Here is a 19,513-nt window from a genome sequence, read left to right on the forward strand (position 1 = left end):
GATGGAGAGTAAAGAAGATAGGTGGAGAGGGTATAGGTGGGGAGGTAGGGAGGGGATAGGTCAGTCCAGGGAAGACGGACAGGTCAAGGAGGTGGGATGAGGTTAGTAGGTAGCTGGGGGTGCGGCTTGGGGTGGGAGGAAGGGATGGGTGAGAGGAAGAACCGGTTAGGGAGGCAGAGACAGGTTGGACTGGTTTTGGGATGCAGTGGGTGGGGGGGAAGAGCTGGGCTGGTTGTGTCGTGCAGTGGGGGGAGGGGACGAACTGGGCTGGTTTAGGGATGCAGTAGGGGAAGGGGAGATTTTGAAACTGGTGAAGTCCACATTGATACCATATGGCTGCAGGGTTCCCAGGCGGAATATGAGTTGCTGTTCCTGCAACCTTCGGGTGGCATCATTGTGGCAGTGCAGGAGGCCCATGATGGACATGTCATCGAGAGAATGGGAGGGGGAGTGGAAATGGTTTGCGACTGGGAGGTGCAGTTGTTTGTTGCGAACTGAGCGGAGGTGTTCTGCAGGCTTGGGGACCGCTTTGCTGGGTAGGTGTTGTCTGTATAGCCTACAGTGGTTTGTCTCCCCCCGAGCATCAGGAACTTGAGTCCACTTGTAGGGCCTCCATCACAATTTCAACTCAGGAATCAGTTCAGGAGTCAATGTGGGTCCTTCCCTGTCTACGTTACATGACTATTTGCTAAATAAACTCACAGTGCCATCACAAAACTCCATCAAATTATTTGGGAACATTAATGGATTAGTTCTACAAACTTGTTAAACTGACAGATATTAGAATAGAGATAACAAGGTTTAGAGCTGGATGAACACAGCAGGCCAAGCAGCATCAGAGGAGCAGGAAAGCTGATGTTTCGGGCCCAGACCCTTCTTCAGAAAATTTAGAATAGACCTTCCTCTTGTTTGCCTGCTTGAAAGTCTTGAATTAACTGGAAATTACATAATTCATTAACAAGTACTCATGTTCAATTTTAGAGTCTTTACATACGCTTGGGTTGCAGAACTGAAGAAAACAAGTTTCTGATTTAACCTTAATTTTTTTTATCCTTATTTGTTAACTTGTTTACAACTTTATTTAACAAATCTTTAAAACGTTTAAGTATAAATGACTCCAACAGTTCTTGATTTGCTTCATTTTCCGACTGGCCACATGCAAAATTTAGATACAGTCTTTCCAGTCAATTACAATTATTTCTGCTTGAATTTTGGACCATATTAAAAATGTACTTTTATTTTAGGTTGTGAGCAACTGAAAACCACTGTGGAACCTGCTACAGCAGTAGAACAAGAGCTGCCAGTAATTTCAGCGAAACAAGGAGATCTCACCTTTGCAGTTAACTTTACAGTAATAAACCACAATTTTACCGACGGACTCCAAATTCCAACTTCCACTGAATACAAACACATGACAAGCAATCTGATTAGAAATGTATGGGCTTTAGTTTTTTCATTAACTGCATAAACATTAAAATATTTATTTCAAATACTTGTATTTATTAAACAATGGTTTCCAGAAAGCATGTTATTTGCATTTGATTTAGTGAATTGTTTATATCAGATTTTAAAATTTTTTTCAACGCTACAAACAGAAGTTTAAACTATATTTTAAACTTGTAATTCTAAGTTACTAATTGTAGTTATAAGTGTTACTTTATAAGTTCTGAAAAGAGAAAACTTACATTTACTCTTATATTTCTTCAGCTCTCAAATTTATTTGAGAACAGCATGTTAAAGGACAGTTATACGTTTTGCCATGTTACCAGTTTAAGGTAAGATTTTAAAAATTGCTATTCTTGTGCATGTTGAGTAAAACCACTTCGCTTAGTATAACCCTCCTCAAGAAATCTCATTATGGTCAGAACAAAAGAATTCACAGCCCGAGCACTGGGAATATGAGGCATAAAGGAAATGAAGTTAAAGTTAGAAAATTAAAAGCCACATATAGGAAGGGACCAAGCCTTTAAAGTAGTACACTTTAATTAGTCAGATGCGAAAGAAGGTCCAGTTTTAACTTCAATAGTTTGTCTGTTTGTTTAAAGTTTGTTTAATCCCTTCTTCAAAAGGTAGTGAATGCAGGATCTTTAAATAAGGCAGAGGTAGATAGGTTCTTGATTATCAAGAGAATGAATAATTCCTGCGGGTATGCAGGAATGTAGAGTCAGGGTTGAAATCAGATCAGCGATGAACAGCACACAGTGCTTAGTTTATTCAAAAGGATAATCACAATAAAAATACCCAGAATATGAAGTGTCATAAACTGCTAGAAGTGAAGCACAATCAAAGTAAAACAACTTAAATCCAAAGCTTCTGGACTGCGGGATGCAAAGGGTCAATTTTTTTGCTGGGTCAGGGGCAAGTCATTTGGGGGAAAGCTTCTATTGAGACAGCAAGGTGTCGCGCTGGATGAACACAGCAGGCCAAGCAACATCAGAGGAGCAGCAAAGCTGACGTTTCCGGTCTGGACCCATCTTCATAAGTTCCCTTTTGGCCTGGCCATAAAGATTCTGAGAGAGCACAAGGCTCATTTGTTGGCTTATCAAAGTGATAAATTAATTCCACTCCCTTTTTAAAATGACGATTATGGGAGCTGAGTGGCTTTGACCTGAAGTTTCCTCTTAAGAGGGTATCACATATTTATTAAGGAAAAGCAGTTAGTTTCAACAAGGTTCATTTTTCTGTTTGCCTCTTTTTCTGTTGGTGAATGATGTAAACTATTTAAGTTCGTTGTTAAGATACTTCCAAGAGCTTTGACGGAAGGAAGTAAGGTTAAATCCAGCAATTACAGGCCAATCAATTTAACTTCTGTGATGAGGATCTTCTACACGTAATTATTCAGGATAAAATCTGGAGTCACATGGAAAAGGCTGAGTTGATTAGGAAGAGCCAACATGGATTTCAAAAACAGCAATTGTGCTTAAGTAACTTGCTGGAATTCTTTAAAGATGTACAGTTGCGTAATGGTTTGGGACACCCATTACAGGAAGAACATTGTTAAACTGGAAAGGATGTTGCCAGGACAAGTAGGCCTGAGTTATTGGGAGAGGTTGGCCAGGATAGGGCTTTATTCCCTGAAATGTAGAAGAATGAGGGATGACGTTATTGAGGTGCATAAAATCATGAGGGGCACAGATAGGATGAATGTATATAGTCTTTTCCCAAGGATGGGGAATTGAAAACTAGAGGACATAGATGACAAAAGTAAGATTTAAGAAGGACCTGAGGGGCAACTTCATTATGCATTTTGCTAGGGAGAGCAATGAAAAACAATACAAATTAGGAGGTGATAACTCAGAGGTAGTAAGAACTGCCGATGCTGGAGTCAGGGATAACACAATGTGGAGCTGGAGGAGCATAGCAGGCCAGGCAGCATCAGAGGAGCAGGAAAGTTGACATTTCAGGTTGGGACGGTCCCGAACATCAAATTTCTTGCTCCCCTTATGCTGACTGGCCAGCTGTACTCCTCCAGCTCCACACTGTGTTATCACAAAATAGGAAGTGCAGTTCTAATGTGGTTGGGGAGAGGGAGACACAGGAACAGAGGGACCTGGGTGTTTTGTCCACAGATCATTGAAATTGTCAGGACAGGCTGAGACAGCCATTAATGGAGTATGCATGTTCGTGGCTTTTTTAATTGGGGTGTAAAGTGCAACAGCAAGGAGGTGATGTTGAACTTGGGTAAGATTCCTGGTAGGCCACAGTTAGAATATTGTGTACAGTACTGGGCACCACATTATAGGAAGGATGTGAACATATTGGAGAGAGACCTGAAGAAATTTACAAGAATGGTTCCAAGAATGAGAAATTGCAATATATGAGGATAGACTGAAGGAGTTGAGATTGTTGTTCTTGAAGAAAAGAAGTCTATGAGGAGATCTCATGGATATTTTCAAAATTAAAAGGGATAACCAGCGTAAATAGGGAAAAACTGTTCCCACTTTTAAAAGGATCAAGAACTAGAAAGCACACATATAAGGTGATTTATAAAAGAAACAAATGTGACATGTGAAAAACATTTTCACACAGACAGAAATGATGTGCAAGGATATGGAGATTGACAGTAGATAATGACACATACTTGTAATTGATTTAATTGATTTATTGTCACATGTATCTAAGTACAATGAAAAGCTTTGTTTACGAGCAATACAGGCAGGTCATAGTCAGCAAGGACATACAGATCATAGGGTAAAAAATGACTTGGACAGAGGCATACATATTACATCACACATGCTAGGCAAGGATGCTAGGCAAGATCATATTAACAAGATCAGCATTATATGAGGTTAGTGACTCCATTCATCATCTAATGATGGTAGGGATGAAGTTGTTCTTGATCTAGCTGGTGTGTGTGTTCAAGCCTCTGTATCTTCTGCCTGATGGAAGAGGTTGTAGGAGAGCATTGCCAGTGTGTGACGGGTCTTTGCTGATGATGTCTGCCTTCCTGTGGCAACAAACCATGTAAATGGAGTTCACGGATGGAAGGTTGGCTTTCATGACGGTCTGGGCTGTGCACATAATCTTCTATAGTTTCTTACAGTCCTGGGCAGAGCAGTTGCTATACCAGGCCATTATGCTTTCTGTGGTGCATCTATCAAAGTTGGTGAGGGACTTAGAGGATATGCCAACTTTCCTGACCAGCCTGAGGAAGAAGAGGTGTTGTTGACCATTGCATCTACATGGGAAGTTGAGGACTGATTGTCAGTTATCATCACTCCCAGGAACTTGAGGCTCTCCATTCTCTCAACCTCAGCTCTGTTGATGGACATGGCACGTGTTCTTCTCCGTTCCTTCTGATGTCAATGATCAGTTCTTTAATTTTGTTGACATTCAGAGAAAGGCCGTTCTCATTGTACCATGTCTCCGAGCCCTCTATCTCCTTTCTGTATTCTGACTCGTCATTGTTTGATATCCATCCTACCGCAATGGTGTAGTCAGCAAACTTGTAGATGACCTTCATTCGGAATTTGGCAACACAATTGTGGGTGTACAGGGAGTACAGCTGGGGAATGAGAACACATCCTTGAAGAACTGTTGGTGAACATGATAGATGTAATAGCCTCCTTGGTGCCTTAAAATTTGTCTTCTGGATCGCACTTCCTACATCTGTGACTGAACTCACCCCAAGAGCCATCTGCCTGAGGTCTCCAGTTCCACATTCAGTAGACATTGGACACTTGTCACCATCCTTTTTCTCACTGGTCGCATCCCCAAAGCCCTGATAAAATTCTAGCACAGAGTGGGAATGTAATAAAAGCAGCAACTGCTGATCTGGCAGCATCTGTGGTGAGACAAACAACATCAACACTTTGAGTCCCATGACATTTCTAGGGATTGAAATGTGGGATTGAAAGAGAGAAATTGTTCTTTTTAATTTTGAATCATCAACAATAATAAAAATTTGAAACAACTTCCAGTAGGTACACACATGTAGTTAAATGTGCATACTAGGAAGTAGCATGTGTGCACCTTCTGGACATTGTGACAAGTAGACAGGAAAGCAATTTAAAATTTCCATTTTCAAGTTTTAATAATGGTACTTTCTGCTTGCATCAGCATTATTTTTACCAATCCAACTGTCTATATTAAACCCATACATAAGCTGCATAAGAGACTTCATTTACTACATAATTAAGATTTTATTTCTATTTTAATTTTTGATCTGTTCCAACAGTCCAGGGTCAATCAAGGTTTCCACTTCTTGCCACTTTGATCCTTCAAAATCAACCAGACGAATCCTTGCAACAGAACTGAGATCAGAATTTGATGCAGGAACAAATGGATCAAGATGGCTTGGCAGAGCATTTCAACTTAGAAGTGATAGTGTATCTGTGGGTATGTGTCAATCCTTCACTGTTATTCTAAATTGATTCTCACATTGCATAGTGATTTTCCTAAATAACAAATAACCATTCTAGTAAACATAAGGGAATGTAATTTTCTATTAAAGTTAATGGTGATGAGTAAAGTTTTACTGGGCCTTAAGGTGGGATAAATTAGGAATATTATATAAACTCTTTTTTTCATTTGCTCTGACGCCATCTCTAAAATATTGCATGGGAATTAAAGGATGTAATACAACAGAACACAGAGCATGTGAACATTTTCTAAAAATCCTCCAGTCTCAATTTGAACCCATGTTTAAAAGACCCCAAGAAGCATTTGTGGTTATTCTTTATTCATTCATGGGAGGGCATCACTGACCAGGCAGCATTTACTGTCCATCCCTAATTGCCCTGAGGCCAGTTGCGAATCAACCACATTGCTGCAGGTCTGGAGTTATATAGAGGCCAGGCCGGGTAAAGATGGCAGTTTACTTCCCTAAAGGGTATTAGTGAACCAGACGGGTTTTTCAACAACAGTTGGCAATTGATTCACAGTTACCATTAGACTCTTAATTCCAGATGTTTTATTGGATTCAAATTACACCATTTGCCATGGCAGGCTTTGAACCCAGTCCTAGGAATGTTATCTGACTCTATGGATTAATAGTCAAGTGATAATACCACTAGGCCATCACCTCCCCTTGTTAGCAGGGCTACACATTGTTTCTACACAATGGATGCGCCACCAGGTTAATGCTTTAGCCTGTTCAAGGGAAAAGAAGCAAATGCAAGAAGAAAATAGGACAAGAGGTATTCAGAGACCGAAGGGGGCAGCTCGACTTTTAAAGACGTAGTGGTATCAAAAGATACTGACAGTGCCACATACACTTCGGTAACGATTAGCATGAAAAATGCCGCTTCTGAGTAGGAATAAAATGAAACCTGCAGGAACCCTGCAGCCATATGGTATCAATGTGGACTTCACCAGTTTCAAAATCTCCCCTTCCCCTACTGCATCCCTAAACCAGCCCAGTTCGTCCCCTCCCCCCACTGCACCACACAACCAGCCCAGCTCTTCCCCCCCACCCACTGCATCCCAAAACCAGTCCAACCTGTCTCTGCCTCCCTAACCGGTTCTTCCTCTCACCCATCCCTTCCTCCCACCCCAAGCCGCACCCCCAGCTACCTACTAACCTCATCCCACCTCCTTGACCTGTCCGTCTTCCCTGGACTGACCTATCCCCTCCCTACCTCCCCACCTACACTCTCTCCACCTATCTTCTTTACTCTCCATCTTCGGTCCGCCTCCCCCTCTCTCCCTATTTATTCCAGTTCCCTCTCCCCATCCCCCTCTCTGATGAAGGGTCTAGGCCCGAAACGTCAGCTTTTGTGCTCCTGAGATGCTGCTTGGCCTGCTGTGTTCATCCAGCCTCACATTTTATTATCTTGGAATTCTCTAGCATCTGCAGTTCCCATTATCTCAGGAATAAAATGAATACCGGTTTGGTGACTTCCTTGAAGTGAAACATGTTGCCAGGCAGCACTTTCAAGATGATGGCATCCATGAAGCTAAAGTGATTAATTCATTCAAACCTGATTACTGGATCCTTTCAGCATCCAGTTTGGAGGAATGGTTTGAATCAGTATTTCTGCAGTTTAATACTGGATCACAGCAAAAACAAATTCCCTCATTCAGCATTCTTTAGATTATGTAATTCAAACTCTTTAAATTGTTAACAAAAATGAAAATTGCTGTTTTGCTACAATACTAACAAGCTGATCAAAACTTTGTCCTATATTAAACCCTCATTATTGTTTACCTTGTTCTTGAATGGGCACCCTGGTTGCTGGATACCTAAAATCCATGAGCACAATGTTAAAACAAACTGTGTTCTCATTTTACAGTTTTTCATAATGCTTGCCCAAAAATATTGAATATATTTTCTTTATGACTGAACATAAGCTATAATTGGAATATATTTGAGATCAGAAATAATGGGAACTGAATATATTTATTGGTTATTCTCATTACTATTCTATATGTAATTGTATTTCTATATTGTGTTTATCTCCATGCAGAAGCTATGGCTCCTGTCTTCTCTGATCGATTTGAATTACCGTATTGGGCCATCATAGTTATTGTATTTGCCATCCTGCTTGCTCTGTTCCTCATTACAGTTTTAGGCCTTCTGGTAAGTACGTTCAGTTGCCTTAATGATATCGTATTACATAGTTAAAGAAGAGCAATCAAATTAAGGTGTGCAGGTTTGTTTTTCTCGCTTGCTAATTGCGGAATTAATCTCATAAAACTAAAGTTCTGTTAAATAGTTCAAGAAGCTATTTCATATATTTACACAGTACGTTTTCAATACTATTAATGGAAAAAAATCTAAAACAACTCATAATTGCATTCAAAATCAATAATTTCTCAAATCTGTTTCAAAGATGAAAGATGCATTTGACCACCTCTATACCAGAAACGTTCTCAAAACCATTAGCAGAAAATTGTTTTACACAAGCTTCATTTGCTATGTTAATGTCTTTGTTACATGAAACATTACTTTTGCTACAAATGGTTCTTTTTGGCATCCCAATGCCCAGATTATGGAGAAATGAGTTAATGACTGTAGTGTTCAGATAGTGATGTGTATCATGATGTAATAGTGATATTAGCAGGCATAGTCATACAGCACAGAAACAGGTCTTTCGGTCCAACCAGTCCATACCAAACTTAATCTCAAACTAAACTGTTCCCACCTACCTGTTCCTGGCCTATATCCCTCCAAGCCTTTCCTATCCTTCTAATTATCCAAACGTCTTTCAAACATTCTAATTGTACCCACATCCATAACTTCCTCAGGAAGTCTCTTCCACAAACGAGCCACCCACTATGCAAAAAAAATTGCCCTGTGTGTTTTTTAAATCTCTCTCTTCTCAACTTAAAAATGTGCCTGTTTGTCTTGAAATCCCCCATCTGAGGGGAAAGATAACTCCTATTAACTCCAATTAACTCTACATCTCCCATGAGTCATGTGCAAGACTTTGAGAAGAATCATGGAATTGTCTATACAAGAAAGAGATGTATAGATGTACTACGTTGTAAATAATGGAATCTGAAGAAAGACACCAGAGTTTGGTCCAAATGGCTCATGGTTAACAGGAAACTTAACCAATCCAGAACAATCTATAAGTTACCTGAGGAAATCTAAATAGCATTCAAAATGAAATCAAACCGTAACTAACAAAAAGAAAGTCACAAACTCAGTAGAAGAAACTAAAGTCAACGATTAGGAATGAAGGCAATGTTGGGGTCGAACAGTACAAATCACATGATGCTGCTGAATATTATAGGCTGTTCTGGTCAGTTCTCCACATAAATTAGATGATGCCAGCATCTCCAACCAAGAAAATTGTGCAAAGTGGTCTGGGGAGTAGGGATGCATGTATGCCATTTCCTGGCAGGTCCTGATTTCTGGCTATAGGAAACACTGGATGCAGTCTCACTCTAACCTATAGATAAATTATGTCAGACAGACCAAGGTCAAAAATTACAGGTGGACTGTAACAAGAAAAACAATCAAATAAAATCTAATAAAATCTTCAGCTCAAAATATTACATCAAATGGCCTTTCACAGACTGTGTTTCCTATTTTCCTAGTTAATTTGTCTGAATGTGGCATTTTGTCTTGGGTACTCACAACACTGAAAAATTGTAATACTTCACGTATCACAACTTACAAATAAACATTGTGAAGCGTAGAAATTACGGACACGAGTTGACCATTCAATCCTCTCAGCCTGCTCTGCCATCCAATGAGTTCATGGCTGATCCTCCATGTTAATGCCATTTTACCACTTTCTCCCCAAACTCCTTGATGCCTTTCAAATCTAACATTCTTCTGAGTCTCTTGAATATATTCAGAGATTTAGCCTCCACAGCCTTTATGTGGGAGAGAATTCCTCAGTCCACAACTCTTTGAGTGAAGACAGTTTTCCTCATCTCAGTCCTAAATGGTCCACCTGAGACTGAGTCCCTGATTCTAGACTCCCCAACCAGGAAAAAGATCCTTCCTCCATCTAGCCTGTCCAACTTTGTTAGAATTTTGTATGTTTTGATCAGATCCCATTCTATTTTCCTGAAGTTTAGTGAATATCGGCTCAATTGAGCTGATCTCTCCTCATAGGATAAGCCTGCCATTCCAAGGATTAGCCTAGTGAACCTCTGCTGTACTCCTCTAATTGCAACTATATTGCCTGTTAGATAAGGAGACTAAAGCTATACCCAATATTCCACATGTAGTCTCACCAAGGCCCTGTATAACTGCAGTAAGATATCCACACTTCTGAATTCAAATTCTACCTTCCAAGGATAGTCACTATACCATTTGCCTTCCTAATTACTTGTTGTTACTGTTTACTTCTAGATTGCCTTATGCATAAGGAACAGGTTTACTGGTTTCTACAACATGTTACAAGATCCGTTTGGAATCTACTATACACATCTGGAGGGAAAATAGTGGTTCTATGGCAATTCAACATTACAATGATGACTAATAAGAGATGAACAGATTAATCTTCACGGCGGGATTGAAATGAAAATCAATGTACTGACAAACAAAAGTTCAATTATGTATTTCTGACTGTATCATTGTTGACTTTTTAGTACATCATCTTCATCTTCTCAAAGATTTTTATTCTTCCTTAATTGTGTTCTTTGAAATCTATTTGCTTGGTTTACTTTAACATGCATGCAATTTTTCTGTGAAACAAATGTTGCAAGTTGGACATTTCTCAGAGTGAAACATAATTTACAATCAGTCTCCAAAGTTCCAAACATGATATACTACTACATCCAGAAAATCAGCTTAGGGATTCCAATATCTGTAGGCTTTGAATTTACTATATTTATGGAACAAATATTGGCTACACAAGGAAAACTATCGAAAATTAACTTTGAATTTCCACTTTAGTGGATTCATAGAAGTACTAAGAGCCGCTACCTATCTAAAATTTATCTACTTTACGTTTTCTTCTACCCATCACACAATACTTTTAAAAAAATTTCAAAATGCACTTTATTCATATAAAAAGTTTTAATATATTTATAAATATAGTCACAAACACAGTTCGGTTCTGTACAGTAGCATATCAAGGAAACAAACAAATTTTGGAGTTTGTCTCAATCCAAACCAAAGGCATCTCTTACTTGAGCCAAACTATATTTACATACATTTGAGGCAACGGGAAAGTATGTTCACTGAACAGACCTCCATTTACTTTCAGTAGAACCCATCACACAATCCTCCCCCACTTCTGAGAACTGTTTGTGAGCTGACTCGACTTCAGAGCCGAAAGAATCATCATCCCCCACCTGGCCAACTTCCCATTTTGGAAATGCTGGATTTCTTTGCCAATGACAAGGAGATAGAAATAGAGAGAGAGAGAGAGAGAGAGAGAGATCAAGGAATGTAAATATGTTAAACTCTTTGAATATTAGCATATGAACATTTAATGACATTCATGCACTTTTTAAAATCTGCCTATACATTTTCATCATACAAATCATTGAGCTGTACTATAACATTTAAAACTATTTGTGATTCTGCTGTTATATATTTATATGCAATTATCAGGGTGCTTATTTATACTGTTACTGCCAAGAATGGAGCTCAAAAGAAATGCACCTCAGGAAACAGTCAGCACAAAGACTATACTGGCAGTGACAGATTATGGAATCAACTATTACACATGTAAACTAGAAATAATATGTTTTGATAGTTTAAGAATTGAAATGAATTTTACATAATTATTAAATATTTACATAAACATTATTTTTATAACTATTAACTTAAGATTGCAACATAAATCATTATTTGAATGCGCTGACAGTCAATAAATATGCACTAAATAAATACCATCAATCTTTTTTCATATTTCTGTAAATTCCAGCACTTTATAAGCTCAGACACAAATATTTTCACAGTGGCATCATCATAGATAATGAAAGGTATTGGAGGTGGCGTTCACCCATAAGTCCAAACGAAATCTCAGTTTGAGTACTATGTGACTCGAGTTCAAGATTTTAATGCCTTAAAAATGCTACTTGGCAGATTGACTCGGCTGATATCCAGTTTAAGCAAAAATATTTATACAGTTGTGCAATTTTTCCAATAGATGATAAATGATTATTGATATGACAAAAGCATTTCAAATAATGAAAGAAAGGGATAAGGTGTGTAAAATTGAGAGGTCATGGAATTGATCTCTGGGGCTAGTGGCTGGGGAAAGAATTATCTGAACCGTCAAGATTATAGTGGAAAGTGATCAAGAAAAGTGGTTGAAAGGTTGAGATTCTATCAGGAGTATTTACCCATTGAGTAAACGCCAAGCAGGTCTAGTTCAGTGGCGTGGCATGCTCTGTCACATAAGGAAGTGCTGACTTTCACTGGCAGACTCTGCAAATGAACTTGCAGGTTGATTCTGAACAGGTCTAGGCTTTGATGGTGACAGTTTTCCTCATTAGAGACCAGGAGTGGGTCCTGCCTTTCATAGTGCAGCTACACTGGCAAACTGTGTGACAAATTGCCACGATATTCAACGGAGAAATTCAAGCGGATGAGAGCTTTAGCCTCCTCCTGCAATAACACCGTATCAGATACCAGTTTTCAATGAATTAGATTCACTGCATGTGATAATCGTAAGAGTGACCTCTGTAAAGGCAGTTTGAGGCTCAGAGACAGCGAAGTAGACCAGCGCTTAAGAAATTAATTCAAGCAAAACACCAGTTTAGATGTGGGTGAGGGTGTCCAACACTCACTCAGGTATTTGAACTCTCTCCAAATGCAAAAGGAAGAAAATACTTCTTTTATACCGTTATACACAAACAGGCTGACACAATCCTGAAACTGTATTAATTACTTTCCACATCTGGCATGAGCAGTAAATTACCAGCCCAGCTCGCCCCCGCCTCCCTAACCTGTTCTTCTTCTCACCTATCCCCTCCTCCCACCTCAAGCCGCACCGCCATTTCCGACCTACCAAACTCATCCCGCCTCCTTGACCTGTCCGTCCTCCCTGGACTGATCTATCCCCTCCCCACCTATACACTCCTCTCTATCTATCTTCTCCTCTATCCATCTTCGGTCCGCCTCCCCTTCCCTCCCTATTTATTTCAGAACCCTCTCCCCATCCCCGTCTCTGATGAAGGGTCTAGGCCTGAAACAAGAGCTTTTCTGCCCCTGAGATGCTGCTTGGCCTGCTGTGTTCATCCAGCTTCACACTTTGTTATCTTGGATTCTCCAGCATCTGCAGTTCCCATTATCTCTGAACACCACATAGTTTACTATCAGTGGTATGTGGCTCATACACTAGGGGTTATTGTCCATTGAAACCTTTATCAAAAATAAACATGCAGTTAATTGTCGTGCCTAGGCCCGACCCCTTGCCACTAACATCTGGAGTCTAGTCTGCTTCCTGCCTATGGCATCTCCTAGCCTGTTTCCTGGGGAACTATCTTCTAACTAACTACCGGTCTCTGTAGCAACAAGCAAGTGCTCTTTTAATCATTACTTTTAGCCCTCACATATATATTTGTCCCTTACTCTAGATATGTCAGAAAACTACACTTGTATAAGAAGACTACACTGATACACTCTTTCTCATTTCAATAATCAAGATGAAAAGAGTGTTCTGGACCAATGATCCTATTAAGCTGCAGTTCTGAGGCTCCATGCACAGCAATCAGCGACCCCACGTTGTTTACATTACTGACTTTCAGTTCCAGAAATCACTACCAAGCACGGACCTTGGATGTCTATGCAGAAGAAAAGATATTAGCAGGCCTGCTGGTCTGGAGACAGCAAAAGTTGCAGTTGCAACAATATCCCAGCTGCAGTACAGAAGACCACTGCACCAAAACTAACTATGGTCCAGACAAGTTGTTCCTGCACAGATGCAACACTGCCATTTCTGAATATCCTCTCTAAACTGCCAATGAAACCCCTGCTCAGGTAAATGAAATTTTGAAACTCAAGCAAGCATTGAAAATATCAAAATAATAGCCCTTGTTGAAACAGCAACTAAGGGTTCCTGAGAAACTACTTTTTTCCCAAAGTTGCAGCAGATGGCCTGCCAATCAAAGCATTTTAAGATCAGCTTACTAACTCTGAGTGGAAGCTGAAGCCTTTTATGTGAAGTTTAAAGAGTAAACATTTAAGTAAAACAGTGGATATTTGTTCTTCATGTAATTTTATGTTTATTCCATTAGTTTGTGACTCCCATCGTCTCATGCTGAGGTTTGTGTAACAGCCATCATGGGATCTGTTGTGTTAAAATGGTCCACTGAGTTTGGCATTCTCCACTGTGTGACACGTGCCCCACCCCCTGTCCTCAACCAGAAAAAGACTGGATCTGTCAGAAATGGGAGTGGGGCTTTCTTTCTAGGTCTCTCTCACCATTTTTAAAGAGCTGTGAACTCTTGTCTTCATAACAATCTACTCCTTAGTGTTATTGGCAACATGGAAAAATGTCGAGCTGTTAATAGGCCAAAGCTAGCCTGATCATTTGCCATTCTACGAATCATCAGCAAAGTGGTGGGGGAAGCGAGTAGTTTACTGATCAAAAGCCTGCTTACTGAGGACAGGAAGGACGTACAACTTGAGGCCTTTGCTCCAAACAGCTGAATTTTGCAAGTCAGCTTACACTAACTGCTGTCGGTCTAAGTCAGCATTTTACTGAATGTAATGTTAGTGAGTGGATATCTATGGAGTCGAGCATGTTTTTTGGGATCAACAGATAATGATGTTGTTTTAACAGTCCTGATTATCCTTCATCCACGTCAGTTCTTGTTAACTAATATATCCAGGTGTATCTCTAAAGATTATCTCATACTTTCGCAGTTGTCTCAAAAGATTTTTCCTTTTTTTGACAACTTTGAGAACACAGTTTCTAACTGTTGCGATGTTTCTGTGTTAGCTAGTTGAATTGTCAGACATTCACTTTGAGGGTAATTTACCTCACTTTCATTATTTTTGTAATGTTCCACTACACATAACAGCTAGCACACTTGTTTCTTCATCTCTTCTTCCTGATGATAATACCTTCTCAGCATGTTGATGCGACATTATTCTTTTCACGATCAGGAGTATTTATTGGATAATTCACTGCTTTATATGAACCACTGAATTGCATTTTCAGAGGCCCACCTTGCAACAGCAACAATGCCAATACCTCATCTCCCACATGAAACATACTAATTGTTAGATGTTTGTCTGCCCATTCTTTCATTTTCATCTGTGAAACTTGTAAATGTTCCTGTGTTACCCTACATACTCCGGTGAGGAGCAAAACAAAAGTTGCTAGAAAAGCTCAGCAGGTCCGGCAGCATCTGTGAAGAGAAATGAGAGTGAACATCTCAGGTCAGGTGACCCTTCCTCAAAACTGATGACACCTAGGAAAATATCGGTTTACATGCAGTAGATAGGACGGTGGAAGTAGGTAAGGAGCATCAATAGGTGGCGATAGAGCCTAAAAAGAGAGAAGAACAGTTGGACAGACAAAGAAGCTGACACTGACCTGGCTCAAATGGTGAAGAGTTATGATTGGAAACAGTTAGAGGCCAATGGTAGGTAGTATGTATTGGCAGACTCTGCGATAACAAAGCCTGCTGTGTGAGGTGAGGGGGTTAGGACATGGGAGAGTTCAGCCCCTAAAGTTATTGAACTCAGTATTGAGTCTGGAGGGTTACAGCGTTCCCAAGCGGAAAATGAGGTGCTCTTCCAGCTCAAGCTGAACTTTGCTGCAGACAGAGATGTTAGCCACGGAACAGGGTGGTGTGTTGATGTGGCAGGCAACTGGAAGCTCAGGGTCATTTTTGTGGGCAGAATGTAGATGTTCTGCAAAGTGGTCACCAAGTCTACACTTTGTTTCCCCAATGTACAGGACGCCACACTGTGAGCACCGAATGTAGTAGACTAGATTCTGGGAAGCGCAGGTAAAGCGCTTCACCTGGAAGTTATATTTGGGCCCTTGGATACTGGGGAGGGAGGAGGTAAATGGGCAGGTGCTTCACCTTCAGCGATTTTAGGGGAAGGTACCGTGAGTCTGTAGGGGGTGTTGGAAGTGAAGGAAGAGTGCACAGGCTGTCCCAGAGGGAACGGTCCTTGCAGGAGGTAGACAAGGGAGGGGAGGGAAAAGTCTGGCAGTGGCATCTCGCTGGAGGTTGTGGAAATGGCGGCTGATGATCTTCTGGATGTGGATGCTGGTGGGATGGTAAGTAAGGACAAGGGGACTCCTATCGCTGTTGAAGGAGGGAAGAGAGAAGGTGAGGGTGGAAGTGCAGGAGATGGGTCAGACCCAGTTGAGGGCCCTGTTAACAATGGTGCCGGGGAATCCTTAGTTGAGGAAGAAAATGGACGTTTCAGACGCTCCCCTGTCAAAGTTGGCCTCATTGGAACAAAAGCGACAGAGGCAGAGGTACTGGGAGAATGAAATGGACTCTTTACAGGAAGCAGGGTGCAATGATGTATAATCCAGGTAGCTGTGGGAATCAGTGGGTTTATAATGGATATCAGTAGCCAGCCGATGCCCAGAAATGGAAACACAGATGTCAAAGAAAGGAAGGGTGGAGTCAGAGATAGACCAGGTAAAAGTGACAGCAGGGTGGAAACAGGAAGTGAAATCAATGAATTTTTCCAGTTGCAGATGAAAGGTGGAAGTGGCAACGATGATCCCATCGACATATTGGAGGAAGAGTTGTGGGTTGGTGCCAGAATAGGAATGGAAGAAGGGAAATTCCATCTGTCCCATGAAGAGACAGGCATAACTGGGGCTTAGGCAGATTCCTACAGTCACCTCTCTGACCTGAAGAAAGTAAGTTAAGTTGAAAGAGAAATTGTTGAGGGTGAGGACAAGTTAAGCAGTCCTGTTTGTGGATTTTTGGAAGAAGGTAGAAGTGAGCTGTGCAGTGCTGGGGCATCTATAAGTTTGGACACAGGGGAGGGGAGATCGCCAGATAAAATCAGGTCAGTGACCGTAGTTGATACAATGGTCTGATATGTCATGGTGGGGTCATGATCTGGGTAGATAGGAGGAAGTATGACAGCTGGTACTCATCTTTAGTAATGTAAAGGTCAGTACACCAGGCAACACAGCACCACCCTTATCAGCAGGCTTAATAACAAAGTCAGGGTTGGATCTAAGCAAACAAAGTGCAGTCAGTTCAGTGGGAGATAGGTTGAATTGGGTAAGGGGTAGCAGAGAAATTGAGGTGACCAATGTCATGTTGAGAGTTCTCAATGAACAGACTGAGCGAAGGTAAAAGGCCAGAGCTGGGAGAAGGGGTCTGTGGGACAGGGAGAGAACTCTTATCCAAAGAATTGGGCACATCTTCTTTAGAAACATGGACATGCAATCCAACATTGAGGAATCATCTTTTTCATTCAGGACCAGCTCCATAATCAATTTTAATAGACCTCTAATTTGACTATGAATCAATTCAAATGGCATTATGCTTTCATTTTTGGTAATAATCTTCCATACTCAACCAACACTTGTCTAAATGTTTCCTAAAAAAAATTGGTATAGTTATCAAAAGTGCTCATCTGATACCGTGGGTTTTTTTGATCAACACAGTATGCCATGTTGTGCAGAACTGCACTGCATCTTTGTGACATCTTGGCCATGTAAAATGCTTCTTAATCAGTGCCAGCATTTTCCAAATTCCTTTGTTTCCTGCCATAGGAATTTGATGTGCTACTCGCAATACCTCCTTATGACATCTGGGTAGTACTATCAGTCGATGAATAACCATCTACTCTTCATTCATAGGTCTGTGAGGATGTTTCCATTTCCTCATCAAAACTCTGTTTCTAATATAATAGCAATCCTAACACCTTCAGCCTCAACTTTAGTGTTGGTTGTCTGTGTGTACTTACTGGAGATTGATGCTGCTCTTGGGATTGGAGACTCATGTGTCCCTCATTCAGATAGGTAGAGGCCCCCAGTGCAGTGTACACAAGGATGACCACAGTTTCTGTTCCTGGATCCATTTGCGATAGTTCTCGTGAGTCTATCTGGGCAATATTTGGAAAAAAAAACCCTCAGTAATGTTGTCATTCAACACAAACAAGTAACATTTGAACAGCATCCTCCCAACACAGGAACATGGAGGCCCCCAACAATGAGGCCAATGGTATGCTTCGATGTGGATATTGCACATTGTTGTCCTGAAATGGATGTCGGTTGCTCACCTTTTCAGGTGCATACATAGCAGGAAGGTGTGGCAACAATAATGAAGATCTGTCCCAACCCATACAGTACCCAAACAATGTATTTAGGATAATGGTATAGACGTTTATGATTCAAAACGTGAAGTGTGCAGCTCCTGAACTGTGCGAAGGTTATGCCCTTCGGCAATAAAGATGAGTCTTTCCAGGCAGAAAAGCATTGCTTAAGCCTCACAGTCGTTGAAACGACTGACTCATAATGGTGCATGACGTGGTCAAGAGTGCTTAAGGTCTGGCATTTTAATCAACACGGTAAGCTCACATGCAGAATTTTGTGATCACAAAGATCTTCCACCTGTACTGTATAGATGTCTGTTTAAGGCTATTGCCGTTTGAATATTGCAAGAAAGTGGACCCCATCTTCCTCAGAGAAAGAAATTCTTACCCAACTTCCACTGAGAGTTGTGGCAGTCATTTTCATCGCTATTGTGCACTTATAATTGGGATGACGATGGAAGGCAGGTGCATTTAATGGAGTCTACGTGACCCATCAAACCACCAAAATCTTCAGATTCCCTTCTCCCTTGCCCTCCCTGAGAATGCCATCATTTGGCAACTTTGAGAACACAGTGTCTAATTGTCACGATGTTTCTGAGAACGCCACCTTTAATATTCACCATGCACCCAGCCTATCCATTTATTTAGTTATTCATCTCCCTACTTTACTCCCTGAGCCCAGGCATACTGCTTTACTTTGCCAGGCAGATTGGGGCACTATCCATGCATCAAAGCCAGAGTGATGCTGTCTGCTGATGACACCCCCTATCTCGCCCCTACCACTCAGAACCTCTTTCATTCCCATGCTCTATCTTCCCACCTCCCCTTATATGTTACCCTCTTTGTGATTATTATCCCCTCTGCAGCCCAGCATGCCAGCTACCACAATTGAGTTCCCCAGCTACCCTATCACACAGAGACCTGTGAAAATTCCACTTGATTGTCAGTGGCTAGACTACACAGTCCAACCATAGTGCAATGCTGACTAATTTTGAGAGATAACCCCAACTGATGAATGAACAGACCCGCAACTGATTGCTGTGCAGATCCCCAAGTGACTCATGGTTTCCCAGACTGGTTGCATTGGACCTGCAGAACTGACCTTGGCCAACCACATCCCAGATAAGAGAAATAATTGCCAACTGATCATGCCCATACTCCTGGACTATGTCCAATGATATCCTTGACTAACCATATCAGGATCCCCTGACTGAAGGTATGACTGAGAATTACTCTTTTTGACATTGAGACATGGCCGCTTGGTTAAGTATGTGCAATGCTCATTAAAGTAATATGGTGCCACAGAGCCACTTGTTCACCGCCTTAATTGATCACTGCAGAAACCCATGACAAACTGCTGGCTTTGAGTCTGTGCTCAAAGGTAAGCCAAACCATTACTACTGC

At 40.9% G+C, this 19,513-nt stretch overlaps 1 protein-coding gene across 1 annotated transcript in view; it reads left to right on the forward strand.

The window, feature by feature from the left end:
• The window catches only part of LOC125465651 (mucin-16-like), a 61,000-nt gene extending 50,568 nt beyond the window's left edge, over window positions 1–10,432 (forward strand). The window contains exons 59-63 of the mRNA XM_059638426.1: window positions 1,245–1,435; window positions 1,708–1,775; window positions 5,678–5,838; window positions 7,908–8,020; window positions 10,253–10,432. Of these exons, the coding sequence (XP_059494409.1) occupies window positions 1,245–1,435; window positions 1,708–1,775; window positions 5,678–5,838; window positions 7,908–8,020; window positions 10,253–10,345 (626 nt within the window). The 3' untranslated portion in view covers window positions 10,346–10,432. The remainder of the gene's footprint in view (window positions 1–1,244; window positions 1,436–1,707; window positions 1,776–5,677; window positions 5,839–7,907; window positions 8,021–10,252) is intronic.
• The last annotated feature ends 9,081 nt before the right edge of the window (window positions 10,433–19,513 follow it).

Source organism: Stegostoma tigrinum, chromosome 30 (assembly GCF_030684315.1).
Source record: "Stegostoma tigrinum isolate sSteTig4 chromosome 30, sSteTig4.hap1, whole genome shotgun sequence".
In the NCBI taxonomy this organism is placed as follows: Eukaryota; Metazoa; Chordata; class Chondrichthyes; order Orectolobiformes; family Stegostomatidae; genus Stegostoma; species Stegostoma tigrinum.